Genomic DNA, 18,915 nt, shown 5'->3' with positions numbered 1-18,915 from the left:
GTCACTTCAAGTGCCCTTAAAGAGGGAAAAGGGGGGAGCAGAGAGGCTACAGCCCTGATCCAGGGAGGGAGAAGGGGGCTCCTGGAAGTGCAGGGCCCGTAACATGTGCTAAACTGGTCCTTATCTCTCCCCCACTTCTTTGTGTAAATTCGACACCCATTTTTAGAAAAAGGCTTTTAAATATACAGGTCCTACATCCTTCAGAGCATCAAATGCACTAACAAGCAGCTCATGTTATGCTCCTAAGTAGGCACCAGACGTATCGCTTTCAGAACTGGAGAGATGCTCTCAGTTAATCCTACCCCTTAGCAGCCTTGCGTTGTGTTTTGTACCAACCGAAACGTCCTAACAGTCTTCAAGGGCAGCCCCAACACAATGCTTGTCTGCAACAGTCAGACAGGGTCGGAGCACGCCTGCCCCAGGCGGCATACCTCATAAATGAGTGCGCATTGGGAGGAGAAGGAGGCACTTCTGTGTCATCCAAGTACTGCTGGCTTTGACCATAGGCATAGAAACGAGGGGACAGCATCGGGTCACTGTCTTCATCCAACAGCTGTCGAATCAGGCGGCCTGCCTGCGGGGAGAGGCGCGCTTCATCGGAATCTAAGTCATCGCGCTGCCAGGAGGAGAATGCTGGAACAGGCTCTGGGAAAAAAAGACATGGGAGGGAGGGGCAAGTGTGAATTGCTTGTTTTTTAATCTGTCTGAATCGGTTTTTGTCATCCCTTTGGGTTTGACATAGACTAGATTGATAAAGTCCAGCGATTCCCCCCTTCCTCCTGCATTCTTCAGCATCAGTCCCAGGAAGCAGCATTTTAATGGAGATCTTTGGTCTTGGTAGGAGAAGGAATTTTCCACTCCATTGGTGGAAAACTTAGATACAACCCAGGGGATAGTTCTGAAAACTGCTCTTGCAGCTGCCTGTCCTGGTTGTCTTGGAGGCTTCCAATGGACTCACGGCTGAGTGAAAGCAGAGAACCAGCATGCAAAACTTCATCCCAGGGTGGCTTAACACCCAGCAGCCAGAGCAAAACTTGTGGTAAGCGGCATGCCCTGAAAAGCTGGCCGACACATCCACCTGCACACGGCTTCTTGCGATGTGATTTCTGAAATCTAATCTGACAACTGACGTTTACAACCACAGAATTTCATTCGCCTCAAGAATAAAGGGATGGCATTACTCTTTACAAGGGCACTGGAAACCCTGTCCTTTCCTCCCTTATGCTCCAAAACCAAACCCATAATACCCCAGGTGTTGGTTCTTGAGCCTTGACTAGGTCAGGAAGACATCAGTGTCATGAATTAATCAGAACTCAACCCCATGTCTTTTGAGAAGAAAGCACGGACAATGGCACTATACTGCCCATTGCTCAGGGGCAGTGGTCATCAACCACTGGGGCCATCTGGTGGGTCATAGAATTCCCATCTCCTGGGTTACAAGTCTCTACAGCAGGGGTAGTCAACCTGTGGTCCTCCAGATGTTCATGGACCGCAATTCCCATGAGCCCCTGCCAGCAAATGCTGGCAGGGGCTCACGGGAATTGTAGTCCATGGACATCTGGAGGACCACAGGTTGACTACCCCTGCTCTACAGCACTGCCATTTTTTGGCCGCTGTTGCTTTCTGGAGGGGCTTGCTGCTAGTGCATAGGCGCAGAGACCAAGGGCACCATACCTAATGCATACAAGGTAGGCAGAGCAGCAGGATGCCGAGAATCCCTGCCTGGCTCAAAGCTTTAGCTTCTTCCACGCTATGGCACATCACTCAGTGCTTAGCTTGTACTTTCTTGTCCCTGTCTCTCTTGGTCTGCTGCCCACTGACCCGGATACCAGTGAGACCGTAACTCTGGCTCACCCTCTCTCCTGTCCCGTGGCTGAGGTTTCCACTTGGCGAGTTCTGTGCTAAGAGGCTGAAGGCCGGGAGGACACAATGACCCAGTTTGCATGGGAGGACGGAGGGGAGGAGGTTGGGAGGAGGATGGGCGGGCTTTGCCTGGCCCCTCTAATTCTGCTGGAGGGGGAATCTGGCACCACGACAAGAAGACAAAGTCATTACGGTGCCAAATTGTGCTAATCATGGAGCCGGCAGCTCTCTAGGGAATCAGGAAACTGGCTGGAGGCTAATTTGAACCGAATAAGTCATTTCGTTAATTCTCCTCTCACCCAAGCCTCTCCCAGATGCTTGATGTAGCTGAGCCTTCAATGAAAAGCCAGCGCCCAGTCCAGTTGCACCTTAGAGACCAACAATCTCTTTAAGGTATGAGCTTTTGAGAGTCAAAGCACTCTTTGTCAAATACTTGCGAGGGAGCCTGAACTCCCAAAACCTCCTACCTCAAAAATCTTCTTGGACTCCAAGCTGCTATTGGACTCAAATCTGCATGTTCTACTGCAGACAAACATGGCGACCCTCTGAAATGTCATTTCATTGAAATGTACTTTTAGAAAGCCAGGAATATCCAAACAAGGTTTTATTGGAGTTTTTATGGGACACCTTGTAACCCACCATGAGTGCGTCTTGAGAGTGGCGGGAAATACATTAAATCATCATCATCATCATCATCATCATCATCATCATCATCATCATCATCTCCTCTTCCTCCCCTGGAAAAGCATTCAGACGATACTGAGTTGATTCCACAGTACCAAGTAATGCACAGGAGCTACGCTAAGACTTGAGGCATCACCAATGCAAAAGTGGGAGAATCACCAAATCATAGAATCATAGAATTGGAAGGGACCTCGTGGGTCATCTAGTCCAACCCCCTGCACTATGCAGGACACTCACATGGAAGGACACAAAGACGGGAGGAAAACTGTACACTGGTACAGGCAGACGACTCCCGCATCTGCATGATGTTATCCAGCTACAGAATATCCTTGAAGTTACCGCCCACCAGCTTGTTTATTCAGATGCAGGCCAAAAGCAGCAGATAGGTCTTGTGTCTATATAAGGTTCCGGGTTCAATCTGTGGCCATGACCGTCAAGAGATGCCAGGAACCAGACTCTTTAATCTAGGAACTGGAGAGTCCTTGCGAATTCCATTTGACAGTATTAGACTATTTATTTAAAACATTTTTATGCCGCCTTTCCACACCATCAGGGTCCACGAGGCGGTGAACATTAAACTATTTAAACAATTAAAAGGAGTTAAACTTATCAAATTCCGTTAGAAACACACAAAGACGTAGCATGCGAAGACTGGGCAATACTGTCATTGGGGGCACACCAGAGGAAACAAAAAGTCTTCACCGGCTGGCGAGAGAGACTGATGGAAAGAGACAAATAAATATCCCTACGGAGGCAGCTCCGAAGTTTTGGTGCCCTGATGGAGAAGCCTCTTTCGGGGGTCACCGCCCGTCTAGCCTCAGATGGTGGGGGCAATCGAAGCAGGGCTCAACATGCTTGGAGACAGCCAGAATCCCTAAATTTCACACGACCTTCAGGGGAAACCTCCTGTTTCCACAAAAGCAGAGACCTTCCGCCCGCCCAAGGTCCCGCTTTCACTTATCCAGCATTATCGTCTCACTTTCCTCTTTTCCTTTGTGACATCATCTAGCCCTATCCTCCCCCTGTACCAGACTTCTGCTGCTGTAAAAGCTCTCAACCGCAGCCATTTGGTCTCCCAACATGAGGAACCCCTTGGTGATCCTCCACCCCTTTCCTTCAGCAATGCAAATGTTAGGTCCCAAATATTCCGATCTACAGAACTTTCACTGAACAACTGCCAGGAGCTCCAGTCTCAGACAAGCACCAAAAAGTATTAAATACGAATACATGAATTCACAGGAAGCTGCCTTATAATGAATCCAACCATTGGTCCATCACGGTTGGGATTGTCTACTCAGACCGGCAGTGGATCTCCAGGGACACCACCCAAGGCCTGGTCCTTCTACTTGGAAATGCCAGGGATTGAACCTGGGACTTGGTAGATGTGGTGCCACTGAGAGACAGGCTCTGCGGCTTAGGAGAGGTAGAGCCACAGAAAGCGTGCCCATTTCCCTCCCCAGCAAACCGGCCAGTTTAACTCGCCAACTTCTTAAAAGCCTGGAGTTGAGGGAGGGAGGAAAGGAGCCCACCTGAAGGGCGCTGCAATCAGTGTTTCTCCAAACGCGCTGCAGAGCATCATCTTGCCTTGTGACCCTTCCTCACCTAACACCACGAGGGCTCTTAATGTTCTATGTTTGGACAGTTTGCTAAGCTGGTTTGCATGCTGCGACTTAGCGCCACGGGATTAGACGGTTTAAGGTTCTGTGGCTTGAACTTGTGATTCCAGAAATCTGGATTCAAGCACAAAGGCAGTGCCTCCCTCCAACGCACATACCCACTGGTTGAGCTACACGCAAATGCAGAATCTCTGCAGAAGCGAGCTTTCAAAGAACGCTTCCCCGCGGGCTTCATGGTTTCATTGGTTCACTGTAAAATCCTTACAGTCACCCTTGTCAGCTTTCCCCTGCTACTTCTAACTCGGCCACATTCCGCTGGATACACTCAGAAGAACGAAACGGGACGGCTCTTCCTGAACTATGGAGCTTCGGGCTGCAGGTGGTTGAAGCTGCCTAGTTGAAAGACCCAGGCAGACAAGACTCCCTGCTTGCAGAATATTAGAAAGAAGAATTCCACCAAGGCTTGCCTCTAGCATGTCCCCTTTACCAGATGCAAGGCATCCTCTGGCCAGCCCAGCTGATTCCTGAAGGTGGTATTTCTTCCTGTTTGGCCACCATGAAACGCATGTGCCATCAGGAGCAGGTTGGAAAGAACGACTGAACTGCCCCTGTGGCGATTACAGGCTGTTTGGTAGGTCCGACAGGCGCTCATCCCCTTTCCCCTGCCATCTGCTCTACCTGCTTGCCTGCAACCACGCAGGTGGCTTATTAATTTGCTCTCCCTCGACGCTAAATGCTCCGGAGGTAACAGGTGTCAGGGATTGAGAGCATTCGTGGTCATGCAGCATGCCGTCCTCTCTCGACTGGAGAGGGCTGGACGGGCAATTTCAAGGGCCATCTGCTCTGCTGAGAAATGAAAACATTTCCTTGTTTGCTTTGAGGCTGCCAAAGAAAATTAAAAAATGACAGGGAGCTATCGAAGGCAGTAGGTTGCCAACTGACAATGGAGACTGTGTCTCACCGAGATGCTGGGCTGTATCTGGACAGCTTTTCCCATCGATGCCCGCCCCCCCCCCCCCATATTACAGCCCATGATCCCATGATCCCCAACAAGGCCCTTTTTGTGGAGCGAAGGAGACACTTTTCCTCCCTTCTTCACTGGTGAAAAAGCTGTCTGGATCCGTCCGGCTGGTCTCACGAACAGACCAGGCTGGAGAGTGAATCCAGAGGCCTGGCCAGGCATCAGTCTGTGAAAGTGGGAGTCAAAGACAAGGAATCAACACTTGTATCAACACCGGAGCAGAAGGAAGGGTGCCAGAGTGTGGCATGGGAGAGGATGCAAAGAGTGCTGATATATATCCCTAGTATGCTAAACAGCTGCTGAAGAGCAACCGTGGCTATTGCTCAAGAGTGCGAGGAACATAATCTCACTTTCGGTGTATCTGCGGATGGCATCCATTGCCCACAATGGCCACGACCATCTTTGAATCAGTGGGGAAGTTCAGCAAGCAAGCTGAACTTCTTAGCCAGAATGGACCTGTGGAGGGTAGAAGGTACAACCTGCTGGGTAAGCCGTGCAATCTTAAGCAGAGTCACGCCCTTCGAAGCGCAGTGACCTCAACGGTCTTGAAAGGGTGCGACTCTGCCTAGGACTGCACTGTGAGATATCGAACCCTTGCACAGCGCGTTCCACTCATCTCCCTTTCACCACGAGGACGACTTCCCATGAATGCGCCACGCTTCCTGAGTGCGCAGCTCAGGGGAACCAAGTCAGCAGCCTGAAAACGTTTTACGCTATTAATACCGGAAGACGGAGCAAAGCATTCCAGAAACAAGCTCGCCCAGTCAAGTGTATCGGATGTGGCTCCCTGTGCTCCAAAGCTGCTGACTCAGCACCTAAATCTGCAATGCTCTGCATGCGTTTCCAGTGAGACCTATGAAGTCTTTCATTTGGAAGCTTGCTGGGATGTGGGTCACAGCCCCTGTGCATGAAGCTACCATTTGTAAGCAGATAAGTGTGCATGCAGGGGGCTTACATAACCTTGGTCTCTGATGTTACTAATTATAGGACTATACTGATGAAAGCTACCACTGCAAACACTGTCTTTTAAGCTTTTATAATATTTTTCCTGTACTAGGTTTGTCCGCCAACATCTTCACTCAACAGCATCTTCTTAAGCAGGGGTAGTCAAACTGCGGTCCTCCAGATGTCCATGGACTACAATTCCCAGGATCCCCTGCCAGCTTTCGCTGGCAGGGGCTCCTGGGTATTGTAGTCCATGGACATCTGGAGGGCCGCAGTTTGACTACCCCTGTTCTTGAGTCACCCTTTTTTTGCAAGTGGGTGTGGGCTGGATTATTTCTGCGCACATGTCAGCATGGGCACACTTTGGTGGTTTCTCTGATTACAAGATGACATTTGTGGTCAGAACTCTCCACGCCACCGGGGGGAGGGATCTTTTTTAAAAAGTGTGTTAAACTGGCATGCAATAAGTGTGTGTGTGTGTGGGGGACAACACACACAATGTTCCTATCATGGGATTCAGATCACTGTTTCTTCCAGGGAACAGAGTGTCTGTAACCAAATCTGGGGACAAAACTGGAAAGTTTCTTTAATGCCTTGATTTTCCAGAATGTTTGGGGGGGAGGGGGGGGAGCCACCCTTTGACAGCACCTGCATCTGGGGACACAAAATGGCAAAAAATAAAGGGTCGCACAAGCCACTGCGAAGGAAAACAAGGCCAACGCCAATGGTGCCAAATAGGTGAAATTATTTGATTACTCAGTTTTTTAAAACTACCCCCCCCCCAAAAAAAAATTCACCCCCTGTTCACCTAAAAAGGCTTCTTCAGGGGGATCTGCAATGTGTAATACAACAATGACACTAGTGAATTTATACAATTAAGGTTAAAATCACACATCTTGAAAATCCTTATCTTTGTTGTTTCGTTACTGCAAGGAGCTCTCTGGCATGCAATCTCAAGGCTACAACAGTTCTGTGCATTCTAGGGTGGGGTTTTAAACTTATAATATAATGCATGTTGTATAATTTTAGCCATCACTGTATAAACACAGTACTGTTATTGCTGACACAATGCAGATTCCCCTGAAAATGCCTTTGGGGAGGGGGTGAGTCTTCAAGCAAAGGTTGGATACACACTTTTCTTGGATGCTTTAGGATGCTTAGGGCTGATCCTGCATTGAGCAGGGGGTTGGACTAGATGGCCTATATGGCCCCTTCCAACTCTATGATTCTATGGTTCTATGATTCTACGATTCTATGATTCTATGTGAAAGGGGTTGGGAACTTTTGGGGTAATTTTTTTAAAAAACTGGGTAATAAAACAATGCTCCTTATCTGGCACCATCGGCCTTGGCCTTGTTTTTCTGTGCCTTGAAGTGGCGTCGCTCAAACAAACTTCTTGCAGAACCTCCTTCTTTGTTATATCCAGCAGACTTCAAATAAGGCAAAGGAAAGACCAGGCAGACCCTCACAGGTTACATCTGTCATTCTCTTTGCGCCAGAGGCAAATTTGCCTCCCATGATGTGACAGTCTGCGGGGATAAGCCAAGCCTCCTCCTTATCACTCTTTGCAATCTGTACTTCAAAGGAAGAACACGGTTCTTTAAAAGGTCCCAGACACCGACAGCTGCATCCACTGGGGTAGAAGGAAGCATCCTTATCCAAGTCAACTTTGGAACGGAAAAATAACACTGACTGACCCATCGGAGGCTAGAGCTGAGCAGAAATGTAATGAAATAAAGGCTCTGTGAAGCCATGCCCTGGAGTGCTCTAATGAGACACATTCAGATGCCAAGCGGACAGCGTCTTGCGAATTGATGGCTCTGAAAGGAAAATCCTGTCAATTGGTTTCTTCAGTCCAGGATACTCACGCCTGCTCGCCTGTATATTAACTACTGGAACTATCCTGCCTTAAAAAATTGGATACGTAAGTAACATGGGCCTATTCTGCACACGTTGAGTAATGCACTTCTGCAGTTGGATTTTCCTGAAAGGGCATTATCCAACATGTGCAGAATGGGCCATGGATAAATAATTGTCAGCCCCTCTGAAGCCCCTTTAGCAAAAAGAGGAATTGCACATCTTGACTCACTGCTCTGAAAGCAAGCTAGGAACAAGCCCTCGTTCCTGCATTTTCTAATAAGGAGAACCCCACATATAAGCTGCCCTTCACAGAACCTGTGGAGAAAGGACAACCCAGAGTCTCTGAAGCAGGGGCACTGCCGTGCTAGGGAGTTTTCCTCCAGCCTAAGCAGACGAGGCTACAACTGGGGCAACTCGGCCATAGCTTTCTGCCGCTATGAGGAACCCACAGCAACAACATTCAACCAGATGGGACAAAACATCTGTCTTTCAAAATACCATAAGTTTTTCTGGCTGCTGTTAGGGAACAAACAATACCAGTCCATGCTCGCCAAACGGGAAGTGGCACACCAGCTTCCTTTTCCTGCAGAGATAACAACAGCTCTGTTCGATCCTGCAATTTTCATGAATGTAAACAAATGACTGCCAGTCTCCCCCCTTCTCTCTCTCTCTCTCTCTCTCTCTCTCACACACACACACACACACACACACACACACACACACACACACCTATTTCCTCTGCCTGGGTGCTTTCCCAGAATGTCTCCCTGCGTGTGCCAAGACGGATGCAGACCATCCAAAGGGCTAATGCAAAGCAACTCTCAGAAGCCACACCAAGACACAAGGCTCACAGATTTATGACTATTACAGAGCATAGAAACTGCAGGGGAACAGAATGTTGCGTGGGGGGGGGGGAAATTCATTCCCATGGGACTACCGAAAGAGGAAACCTGACTGCCCTGAATAAATCTTTGTTGGTCTTCAAGGTGCTGCTGGACTCTGATTTTATTGTGCTACTTCAGACCAACCCATTTGAGTTTTCTTCTGATACTGATATTTACATCTAAGTTTAAAAGACAGGCAAAAACATAACTTGGCAGTTCCGGGATGTATAGCTGCTCACCATGCTGTGGAGTAACTGTTCAACATCTCAGAGCCCAACTAAGCAGTTCCTGCCACTGAAGTACAAGCACCGTCTCCTCCTTAGCTCAACCGTCCGAGTCCCAATATATCCTTTTCCCAGTCAAAGGGTCATTTTCATACTGAAACAGATTTTCCGTTGCGGAAGATCGTTTGCCAAAAAGCACAAGGCAAGATGCATCAAAGTGGCAAGGAAAGTTTTCTCACCTTCCCAGCTGCTTTCGCTGCACAAGGACGTCAGGTCCAGCCGAGGCACTTCGGATGCGAAGGTCTCTTCCTGGCCGTCGGCGTCTTGGCTCCTCTGCAGTTTGGCTTCAGGCATGCTGGGATGCTCCTGAATCTTCATGCTTGAATTCTGCAGCGATCCGCCAAAGGGAGAAAACAGATGCGCACACAAATTTGAAATCTCAAAGTGCCAACTCCCCACAAAGTACTACAAAACAAGGTCCTTCTTTTAGAGTTCAAAACGAAAATTCGTTCCCAAGCGGTTTGTTCTGCGTGCCCCTTAAATTCTAAGCAAGTTACTGGTCAAAACATTCTTTCCTCAAAAACTTTCTCCGTAGGTTAGGATGCTGAAGCCAGTGGTCCGGAAGCAGCTTCTCATAAAAAACTGCAGCAGGATGATAAAATGTCTCCGGGTATTGAACGGGAGGCAAAGGGAGGATTCGGGTCGAAGAAGGTGCCACCCCTTAAACCTGCGTGACTTCTGAGGCATCAGCAAAAAAACAATAGTGCCCCCATTGCTAAGGTTGCTGTAGCAACTGCGTGTCTTTAGGAGACAGACGCCACCTCCACCGCTGTCCCCTCTCCCAGGAGGAAGCAGGATCGGCTGACGAAGAGGGCAAGCAACGAACGGTACGTGAAACGTTCTTCCAGCAAGCTGTGCTGACTTAGATCAATTAGTGCCAGCTAAGCCGGCCCGGTGGCACGTCCCCTTGCTTTCCTGTTGTTGTTTCCTAGCTGGGGCGTAGGGAAGGGACTATTTATGGAGGAGCTCTCTGAGTTATTACAAGCCAGAGTTGCGCAAAGCCCCAGATTGGAGCAGGCTTTTGGCATTTCATAGCTGGAAGCTGTGCAGACCCTGGGAAATTAGCCAGAGCCTGGGAATGCTTCTCGCTCGAGCCAACCCCCTCCCCCTCCCGAGCAAAGAACTGCTGGGTAGGTGATCTATAATTTATGCTGGGGAAGAATGCGGTAGCTCTCTGCTGCTCCCGGCTGCTCGCCCCACGAGATATTTGAGATGTGTTACCCGGCTGTGTACACAGGACTCTCTGCTCTTTGCTCCTTCTGTTATTTGTTTAACCGGCACCTATCTGACTTTGCCATTTGACTTTTGTAACTGTGTGTTCTCTCTTACTGTAGAAGGAACTTGAGGCAGGCAGATTTAATCCACGGGGGGGCTCTCAAAGTACATATCATGTGTCAGGCTTATATATGAAAAATGCTCTTCAGATGTATTACACGAAGAAAGCAAAAGGTGGGGTGGGAGAAGAAAGGCCTCTGTTCTACGTACTACTAAGAAAGGATGGGAAAGACTGAGCAAGAAGTGACAGAACTGAATGACAGTTTAAAATGTATAGCCCTCAAAAGCTGAATGGGAAAAAACTTTTAACTGTGGGTATATCTTTAAAACCGTGGTATTGCATTTATAAATACAAGCAGGGGGAGGGGCCTGTAACAAGTCATAGGTCAAGGAAAGGGTTATTCTGGTACCACCACCAGAACGTCCCTTCTCCCATCCTGTATACATTCTTATTGGCTTAAGCAGACTCTTCCTTTAAAATAAAATTACATTTTTTTTCTTCATACTTGGGGAACACCTGAATTTGGAGGAGCTCTAATTTTGTCTGTGGGGAGCACGGTTTTACTACTATTAATACTGCCATTAAAGCCAGCCATTTTTCCATTAAATATAGTTATCTACTTCCAAATACCATGAGCCTCTTGTGGCGCACAGTGGTAAGGCAGCAGACATGCAGTCTGAAAGCTCTGCCCATGAGGCTGGGAGTTCAATCCCAGCAGCCGGCTCAAGGTTGACTCAGCCTTCCATCTTTCCAAGGTCGGTAAAATGAGTACCCAGCTTGCTGGGGGGTAAACGGTAATGACTGGAGAAGGCACTGGCAAACCACCCCGTATTGAGTCTGCCATGAAAACGCTGGAGGGCGTCACCCCAAGGGTCAGACATGACTCGGTGCTTGCACAGGGGATACCTTTACCTTACTTTCAAATACCACAAAGAGGCAAGACAAAACATCTCCAGTTTGAGCATCATATCACCTATCTTTCCTCTTTCCACAACAGACACCCTGTAAGGGTGAGACTGAGAGAGCTCTGAAAGAACTGTGACTGGCCCAAGGTCACCCAACTGGCTGCATGTGGAGGAAAAGTAAGGAATCAAACTCAGTTCTCCAGACTTGAGGCCACCAAGTAAGGAATCAAACTCAGTTCTCCAGACTTGAGGCCACCAATATTAACCACGGCACCAAGCTATCTCTTGCACTTATTGCAGTGGAACAAGATCAGGAGCGCCCCAACTGTGGCTCTCCAGATGTCCATGGGCTACAGTAACCATGAGCCCCTGCCAGCACCATGGTAACTGCAGTCCATGGACATCTGGAGAGCCACATTTGGGGCACCCCTGTTTAAAATCAATGTCTTGCAGCCAACCCTAGGCATCCTCCCTGGGGCGAAAGTCCCAAGTAAGTTTGCGCAAGGCTGTGGATCAAGAGTACAATGCTATTTCTGTAGAAATCAATGCAAAAATCAATGAGAAAAAACACTGATACGAGCCAGATGGGAGCACAGCCCATTTTTCTTTAAAAACAAAGTCAATTCACTTTGTTGTCTGCACAACTGTGTTGGGAACACACTCAGTTTGCTCTTCTGGAGCCGGAGCTTCGCAGACAGACTTCTGCCTGCAAGAAATAGCCCTGCTGCCAGTTTGCCAGTGCGCAGTCCAAGAGGAGGCAAAGTGTAAAGTGTGAAATCTGCGTTCGGACAAGTTACTGATGCTGCAGCTGAATCCGCCTTTCCCTTCAGACCCATAAAGAAATGTATGAGCAAACAACTGACCGGGGCAATCTGGCCAGCAGAGAAATGACACACCAATCATAAATAAGCAAACCGGCCATTGAGAGTCGCCATGTGTTTATACAGCAAAGCTTTCATCTGCCAAATCAGCTCCGAGAAAAAAGGGAACTCGGTGTTCGGAACAGACATGTTTTCTGAATCAAATTAATTCCCAGTTTCAAAAGCTCTCCTGCCGCAGCCCCAAAATTAACAAGCCACAGGATTACCCCTTGAGCGACATATTGATTTTCCATTCTAAGACTTCAGTCCTACGAACACCATCCTGGGAGTATGCCTCATTGCCCAAAATGTGGCTTGTTTCTGAACAGAGCTACTTAATATTTCTCCCAAAGAAGAATAAGAAGACTCGGGTTTTATATCCCACTTTTTACCACCCAAAGGAGTCTCAAAGCGGCTGACAATCGCCTTCCTTTCCTCTCCCCACCAGAGACACCCTGTGAGACAGCTGGGGCAGAGAGAGCTGGGATACAACTGCTCTGTGAAAACAGCTCTAACAAGACTGTGACTAGCCCAAGGTCACCTCGCTGGCTGTGTGAGGAAGAGGAGTGAGGAATCAAGCCCAGCTCTCCAGATTAGATGCCACCGCTCTTAAACACGACACCAAGCTGACCCTCATAAACCAGCCGTACCATACTAGCATCTTTTGCTATCTTTTATTCTAAAGGAAGGTTCAGAATTAAGAACCAGCGTGGCACAAAAGTCAGAGTAATGGTTAGGGTGTTGTCCTGGGTTCTGGAAGATCCAGGTTCAAATCCCCACTTTGACATATAAGGCTTGCTGGGTGACCTCGGAGCATTGACACTCCTTCAGCCTGACCTCACGCCCTGTGAGGATACAATGGAGTGGAGGGGAATGGAGTAAGCTGGACATAAACAAAGTAAATAAATAAAGTAAAATCAGTGACAGCTCACTTGTCAGTGGTAACGTATTTGCTGAGGGACTCCTCTCCCTTCCAGAAGTAAAGACCAAACAGACTCCCAATTTATAGGGGCACCTAGTGAATACTGAGAAGAACAGTACCCATTCAGTGGTGTCCCAAATGGCTCAGGGCACCTGTTAGGATCATGACTCAGTTTCTTTGGGGGGGGAATGTCTGTGCGATCCTAGGCAGATTTCCTCCAGCACTGAATTGGTGGTCACAAGGGCTTAAACAGAGGTCACTCTGCACAGGACTGCCCTGTCTGTTGCCCTGTTGAAAGGGGGAGACATTGACACAGGCGGAGGAGAAGGCACTGGCTCTAGCAACCCCATTCGGCTCAAGCTCCGCTCATCTTACTATTTGCCCGTGCAAAAACGGGAGCGTGTCTCAAACCACACAAAGGCCTTTTTTTAATCCTGACCACAGAAAAAGTAACAATTTTGTTTTTACACCAGAAACCCTTTTCTGCCAACCGTTTGGACCCCAACCCCTTGCTCAACTCTCAACTTCCTTTCTTGCTCAATGAACATAGGAAGAAAAAACGTTGCAAACGTTTTTTAAAAAAAGGCCTTTGTTATCATTTCTTACAACCAAATTTCCCCAGCGCAAAAAAGAAAGACGAAAAAAGAGCGATTAATTCAAGACATAAAAACGTCTCTTCACAATCCACAAAAACACGCACCCTTCCCCTCCCGAGGCATCAAATAATTCGTCACAGGGTAGAAATGAACATTCTTATCCCCTTTTCTCTATGAGACACATCGTACCAGTCCATAATCTGCCTTCCTGTTGTCACGCTGCTCCAACTTACGGTTGCCAAGGATAGTTCAAAGAAATGTAAACACAAGCAGGACAGGGTGACCAAGATGTGTCGTTTTTTTTTTTTTTACAGTAACTGGGGTAGGGGGACTCGAGAGAACACATCCAGAACATTTTCTTCAGTGACTTGAAGTCAACCGAATATTCATCCGGCAGCAATCCACAAAGTGTAATTAGCCGGCAGACTTATTTATAGCTGTACAGAATTAAGTGTACCTCTGCGACAGCCTGAGAACTTCAGCTTTCCCCCCCCCCCTTTGCAGGGAGCATGAAACCCACACGCTGGACTGGGATGTCCCGAAAATGAGCAACAAGCAAACATAGTAAACACAGCGCCTCTCTGGCACTGCCGAGCAGAAGGCGCGATCGGGAATCTCAGGGATAAAAGTGGATCTTTGGACTGTTAGTTACACTCCGTGGGTCACTTGCTCATTCATGCAGTTCTTAATGCCATGAATAATCCATAAGGTCTCCGGAAGAATAATGGCAGCCTGGGCCCAAGGGAGGCACCAGTTAATTTGCAGGAACCTTCTAAATATACATGGGCGACTCACTGCTTTAGCCAATGTGTGTGTGTGTTTTAAGTCCCTTTGGGTTGCCAGATGCCGCTTAGATCAGAGTAGTATCGTAAATCTATGGGAACGTACATTGCCTCTCTCTGCATGCGGGTAGCTTGGCAGGGGGTGTGGAGGGGGAACAGTTGCCAGAAAAGCCAGAGTGAACGTATTCGAGGTTTGCTGGGAGATCGTGGAGGGAAACCCAGGGCTCCAGCGATGGCTCCCAGCTAGTTTTAGGCTGCAAAAACCATCCCAGGGAACATAAATGTACTAGCGGCAAGAAAAGGAGGGTAGATTATGGAAGCACTGCAAGCAGAGGGTGGGGGAGACGGAGCAGCCGGGCTTTTACCTGCCACTCCCCTACTCTTTGGCTTGGAGGCTATTTCTTATTTTTGTTTTGCTTTTGCTTTACACCGTGCCTTTCTCCCCAGTGGGGACCCCAAACGGCTTTCGTCATTCTCATTTTACTGTCACAACCACCCCGCAAGGCTTGAGGGGGTACGACTGGCCCACGGTCACCTTGTAAGCTTTTCGTGGCAGGGCGGGGCTACAAACCGGGAGGGCCACTGTTTGGCCACCCCTGGAGTAGAGGATGGGTTGGATGGATAAAGAAGCCCAGACGAAAGTGGTGGACTGGGGGGGGGGGGTTAATGGCTGGGTTTCCGTGGCCAGGAAGAATGGAGGAAGAGGATGGAACTGAATATGGATGGAACTGAACAAAACCTAATGTGCCTAAATGCAGAAAGATGACTGGAAAACCCTGCAGGGGCAGTCAAGGGGACAGCTAGGTAGCTTGGCGGGATTAAGCATCTCCCCCTATTTCAAATTGTTCCCTTCTGGTCTCTGATTGGCTTACTGAGGTTTTCCTGATTCTTCTGAAAACAACTAGTCTCTTCGTTCCTACACAGTCCGTACAGCCAGACAGGCTTCGATCTCTTCCCTTTCCTGTAAATTGTGTTCTTTTCTTCAAGAAATCTATTTTGTTCTTAAGCAGCGTGTGCTCAGCTTTCCTGCACATTTAGACTACCCACATAAACAGCAGCCTTAGAAGCAGGCAGAGGCCAGGAAAGTCCCATGGCATAACCAGGAGAGGCTTTGCAATGGAGGCAGGGCCTGCAAGATGGAGCTCTTCCGCCAGGTTTATGTTTGAGGCCGGGGTGCCAGGAGAGAACTGGGACCCCCTGGGACAACTAGTTGGCGGCTGGGTACTATCAACCCCACCTCTTTTCCCTCCCCGGGAAGTTAGATTTTTTGGAACTGGGTAAATTTGGTATTAGTCGCTGCTGTTCTTGTTTCATCTTATGGTTTATTGTTGCTGTTTTGTGCTTTTAAGGGGTTTATGGGGGTTTTAAGCACATACTGTGAGCCTCTTGTGGCGCAGAGTGGTAAGGCAGCCATCTGAAAGCTTTGCCCATGAGGCTGGGAGTTCAATCCCAGCAGCCGGCTCAAGGTTGACTCAGCCTTACATCCTTCCGAGGTCGGTAAAATGAGTGCCCAGCTTGCTTGCTGGGGGGTAAGCGGTAATGACTGGGGAAGGCACTGGCAAACCACCCCGTATTGAGTCTGCCATGAAAATGCTGGAGGGCATCACCCCAAGGGTCAGACATGACTCGGTGCTTGCACAGGGGATACCTTTACCTTTAAGCACATACTGTAACCCACCACGAGCCTTGTGGGAGCGGCGGGGAAGAAATCTAATAAATAAAGAAATAAATATCTCATTGTAGAAACAGGATTTGGATGTCTTTCTGTTTCCCCCATTCTCATCGGAAATCATCCAAAGGCCAAGAAGCCTGTTCTTATTTGCTTGTTTGGGAGAAGAAAAAGGTGGAGGGGCTGTTTGTTATAAAACGTATGTCCCTAAGCTCCCCTAAGCAACAGGCTTAGAAAAGGGAAGAATGTAAAATTAACCGGAAAGTATGTAAAATTTTTGTGGCCCTCTAATACCCAGATAATGCGCTCTCCGGGCCAATGCTATGCCTTTTCCGGTGAAGAAAGCACAGGCAGAATTTTAAATTAATTGCAAGTTGATTTTTTAAAACCCTCATTCAGGGCTCTGCCCTTGCAAAATGGCTGCCTTGCCCCCATCACTGAATCTGGCGAGTAAACCCAGGGTTTTGGGTGAGAACAGCAAGGATCTCGTGCAATTCTTTTCGGCTTCAGTGAAGATTAGGAAGAAGGTTCTCCAAAACTATGCAGGAAACATGCAAGCTCCTTCCTGCTGTGGGACTTGTGCCCTTGGGAAGGGCACAAAGATACCACTTGCACCAGCGGTCCCCAACCTGTAGGCCATGGCGCCAGGCCGCGGCTCCCTCTCCCCCCCCCCCCCCGCAGTAAAAAACTTCCCAGGCCGCAAGCTTGCGGCCCAGGAAGCTTCTTACTGCGGGAGGGCGGGGAGAGGGAATCAGGGCCGCGCATGCGCGATGCACAACCAAAACCGTGATTTTGCGATTTTGGCCGCGCATGGTGCATGTGCGATGCGCGGGCACGGCCACGCATGCACGATGCACGGGCGGGGCAGTTGCTCTGCCGGTCCCCAGCCTCAGAAAGGTTTGGGACCACTGACTTGCACGACACAGAACCTTTCCAGGAGCATCGACACTAACCTGCCTCCCTAGGTGGAAAAAAAGAGGGATTTTTGCTTGTTCTCTTAGGGCGTAGGGTTATTCAAGAAACCCTCTTCCCCTCGCTTTGCTCAGGGTCTCACAGCACAAGCAGAGGAAGGACTGTGTCTCAGTGGTAGAGCATCTGCTTTGCATGTAGACGGTTCAAGCCCCAGTGTCTCCACTTGAAAGGCCCACAGAAGAGGTGATGTGAAAAACCTATGCCTGAGAGCCAGGGGAGCTGCTAACCATCTAGTGCTGACTTCGGTGGACCGAAGGCCCGATTCAGCATAAGACAGCCTCATGTGTTCAACCTCTGATTATGTCACAGCATGTTGAGTTTATATCGCTATGCCCAGGTCTCTCTCAAAATCTACATCTATGCCATGGCATATAGGGTCTGCCTTAAGAGACGGAGAGGCTGTGGGGGAGTGGCAGAGCAGGAGCTTGGCATGCAGAAATCCCCAAGTTCCACCCCCAGCATCTCCATTAAAAAAACAAACCAGGGCCCATTCCGCACACATAGGATAGTGCACTTTCAATGTGCTTTGGCAGCTGGATTTTCCTTGAGACTCCTTCGGGTAGAGAAAAGTGGCATATAAGAACCAACTCTTCTTCTTCTAGTCAAGGAGGCCATGTGTCTCAGTTTGCAAGACCCACGAATGGTTGCTGATGGTAGGACACTCTGAAGAACGTTAATACATAGTGTCGTCATAAGCCAGAAGCGACTTGACAAACACCAGCCCCCCCCCAATACCATGACTGCGACCAAAACAAATGGCCCGGGAGACCCCATTTACCCAAAAAAAGGAAGGGCACAAAATGCCCTCCTAACAAAGCACCAGCAATGGATAAACTCTACTGGTGGAAGGCGTAAATCAGGGGCCACTGCTGGACATTGTAATTATTATGTTATGTAAGTTGTTATTCTGATGCTACTCTGGATAAAAACAGGAGGCAGAAATCAACCAGCCACTTTCCCTCTCTATGGGACTGTGAATTTTTTTCCTATACCAATGTACAATTTCCCTTGAGTGGGGGTTAAATTCCTCAGGCATTACCACCACCGTTCACACAAAGAGGCCCTTGCTTTCTAGGGAGCTGCAGACAAAAAGCGATCCCCATCAACACTCTACGAAAGGAACAGTCCGAAAGGGAGGGGAAAGCAGAAGTGACAAGGAACAAGAAGTTCTCACATTCCAAACGTACAGTTGCCCTCTCTTAATCCCTATAAACCCAAAGTAAAGGGAACAAGCTGCAATTCGCAGAAGAAAGTATTAAGGGGGAGGGGGAATCCACAAAGATTAGAGGGGGAAACCATATACGGGAACACAGAACCAGTCACTTCCGGGAGGGGCAACCCCCCCCCCCTTGCAACCAAACAAGGAACATAAACTGACCTCAAGCCAAGCAAGCCCAAACAAGCAGGCCACTGGATTAGCTTCTGTACACAACGCAACAAGAAGCCAGATGGATGATTTTGCCAGTGCCTAGCGTACAGGCTAAAAACTGGCACTGTCGACCAGGAAACAATTGGTTTAAATTTCATCAGTGGCATAGATTTGCTAGGTGGCCTTCCACAAACCTCTCCCCGCTCCAGCTTTCTGGGAATCAATAATCCCAACCAACTTCATAGGGGTGTCATGAAGATTGCTGGTGTGGAGCTCTTTGAAACACTCTAAATCAGGGGTGGCCAAACTGTGGCTCTCCAGATGTCCATGGACAACCATTGCAATGAGCCCCTGCCAGTTAGCTCTAAGTGGCTTCAGGTAGTGGAAAGTGTCATTAATTCGCAGCC

At 48.6% G+C, this 18,915-nt stretch overlaps 1 protein-coding gene across 5 annotated transcripts in view; it reads right to left on the bottom strand.

The window, feature by feature from the left end:
* Positions 1 to 18,915, bottom strand: part of FAM13A (family with sequence similarity 13 member A) — a 152,008-nt gene that overhangs the window by 20,317 nt on the left and 112,776 nt on the right. For all 5 annotated transcript variants that reach the window (XM_077300899.1, XM_077300901.1, XM_077300900.1 and 2 more), the window contains 2 exons: positions 9,337 to 9,484; positions 432 to 645 (listed from right to left, as the gene is read on the bottom strand). In XM_077300899.1, the coding sequence (XP_077157014.1) occupies positions 432 to 645; positions 9,337 to 9,484 (362 nt within the window). The remainder of the gene's footprint in view (positions 1 to 431; positions 646 to 9,336; positions 9,485 to 18,915) is intronic.

The sequence above is a fragment of the Paroedura picta genome, chromosome 10, assembly GCF_049243985.1.
Source record: "Paroedura picta isolate Pp20150507F chromosome 10, Ppicta_v3.0, whole genome shotgun sequence".
Lineage (NCBI taxonomy): Eukaryota > Metazoa > Chordata > Lepidosauria > Squamata > Gekkonidae > Paroedura > Paroedura picta.
This window is presented reverse-complemented; position numbering and strand designations above follow the sequence as displayed.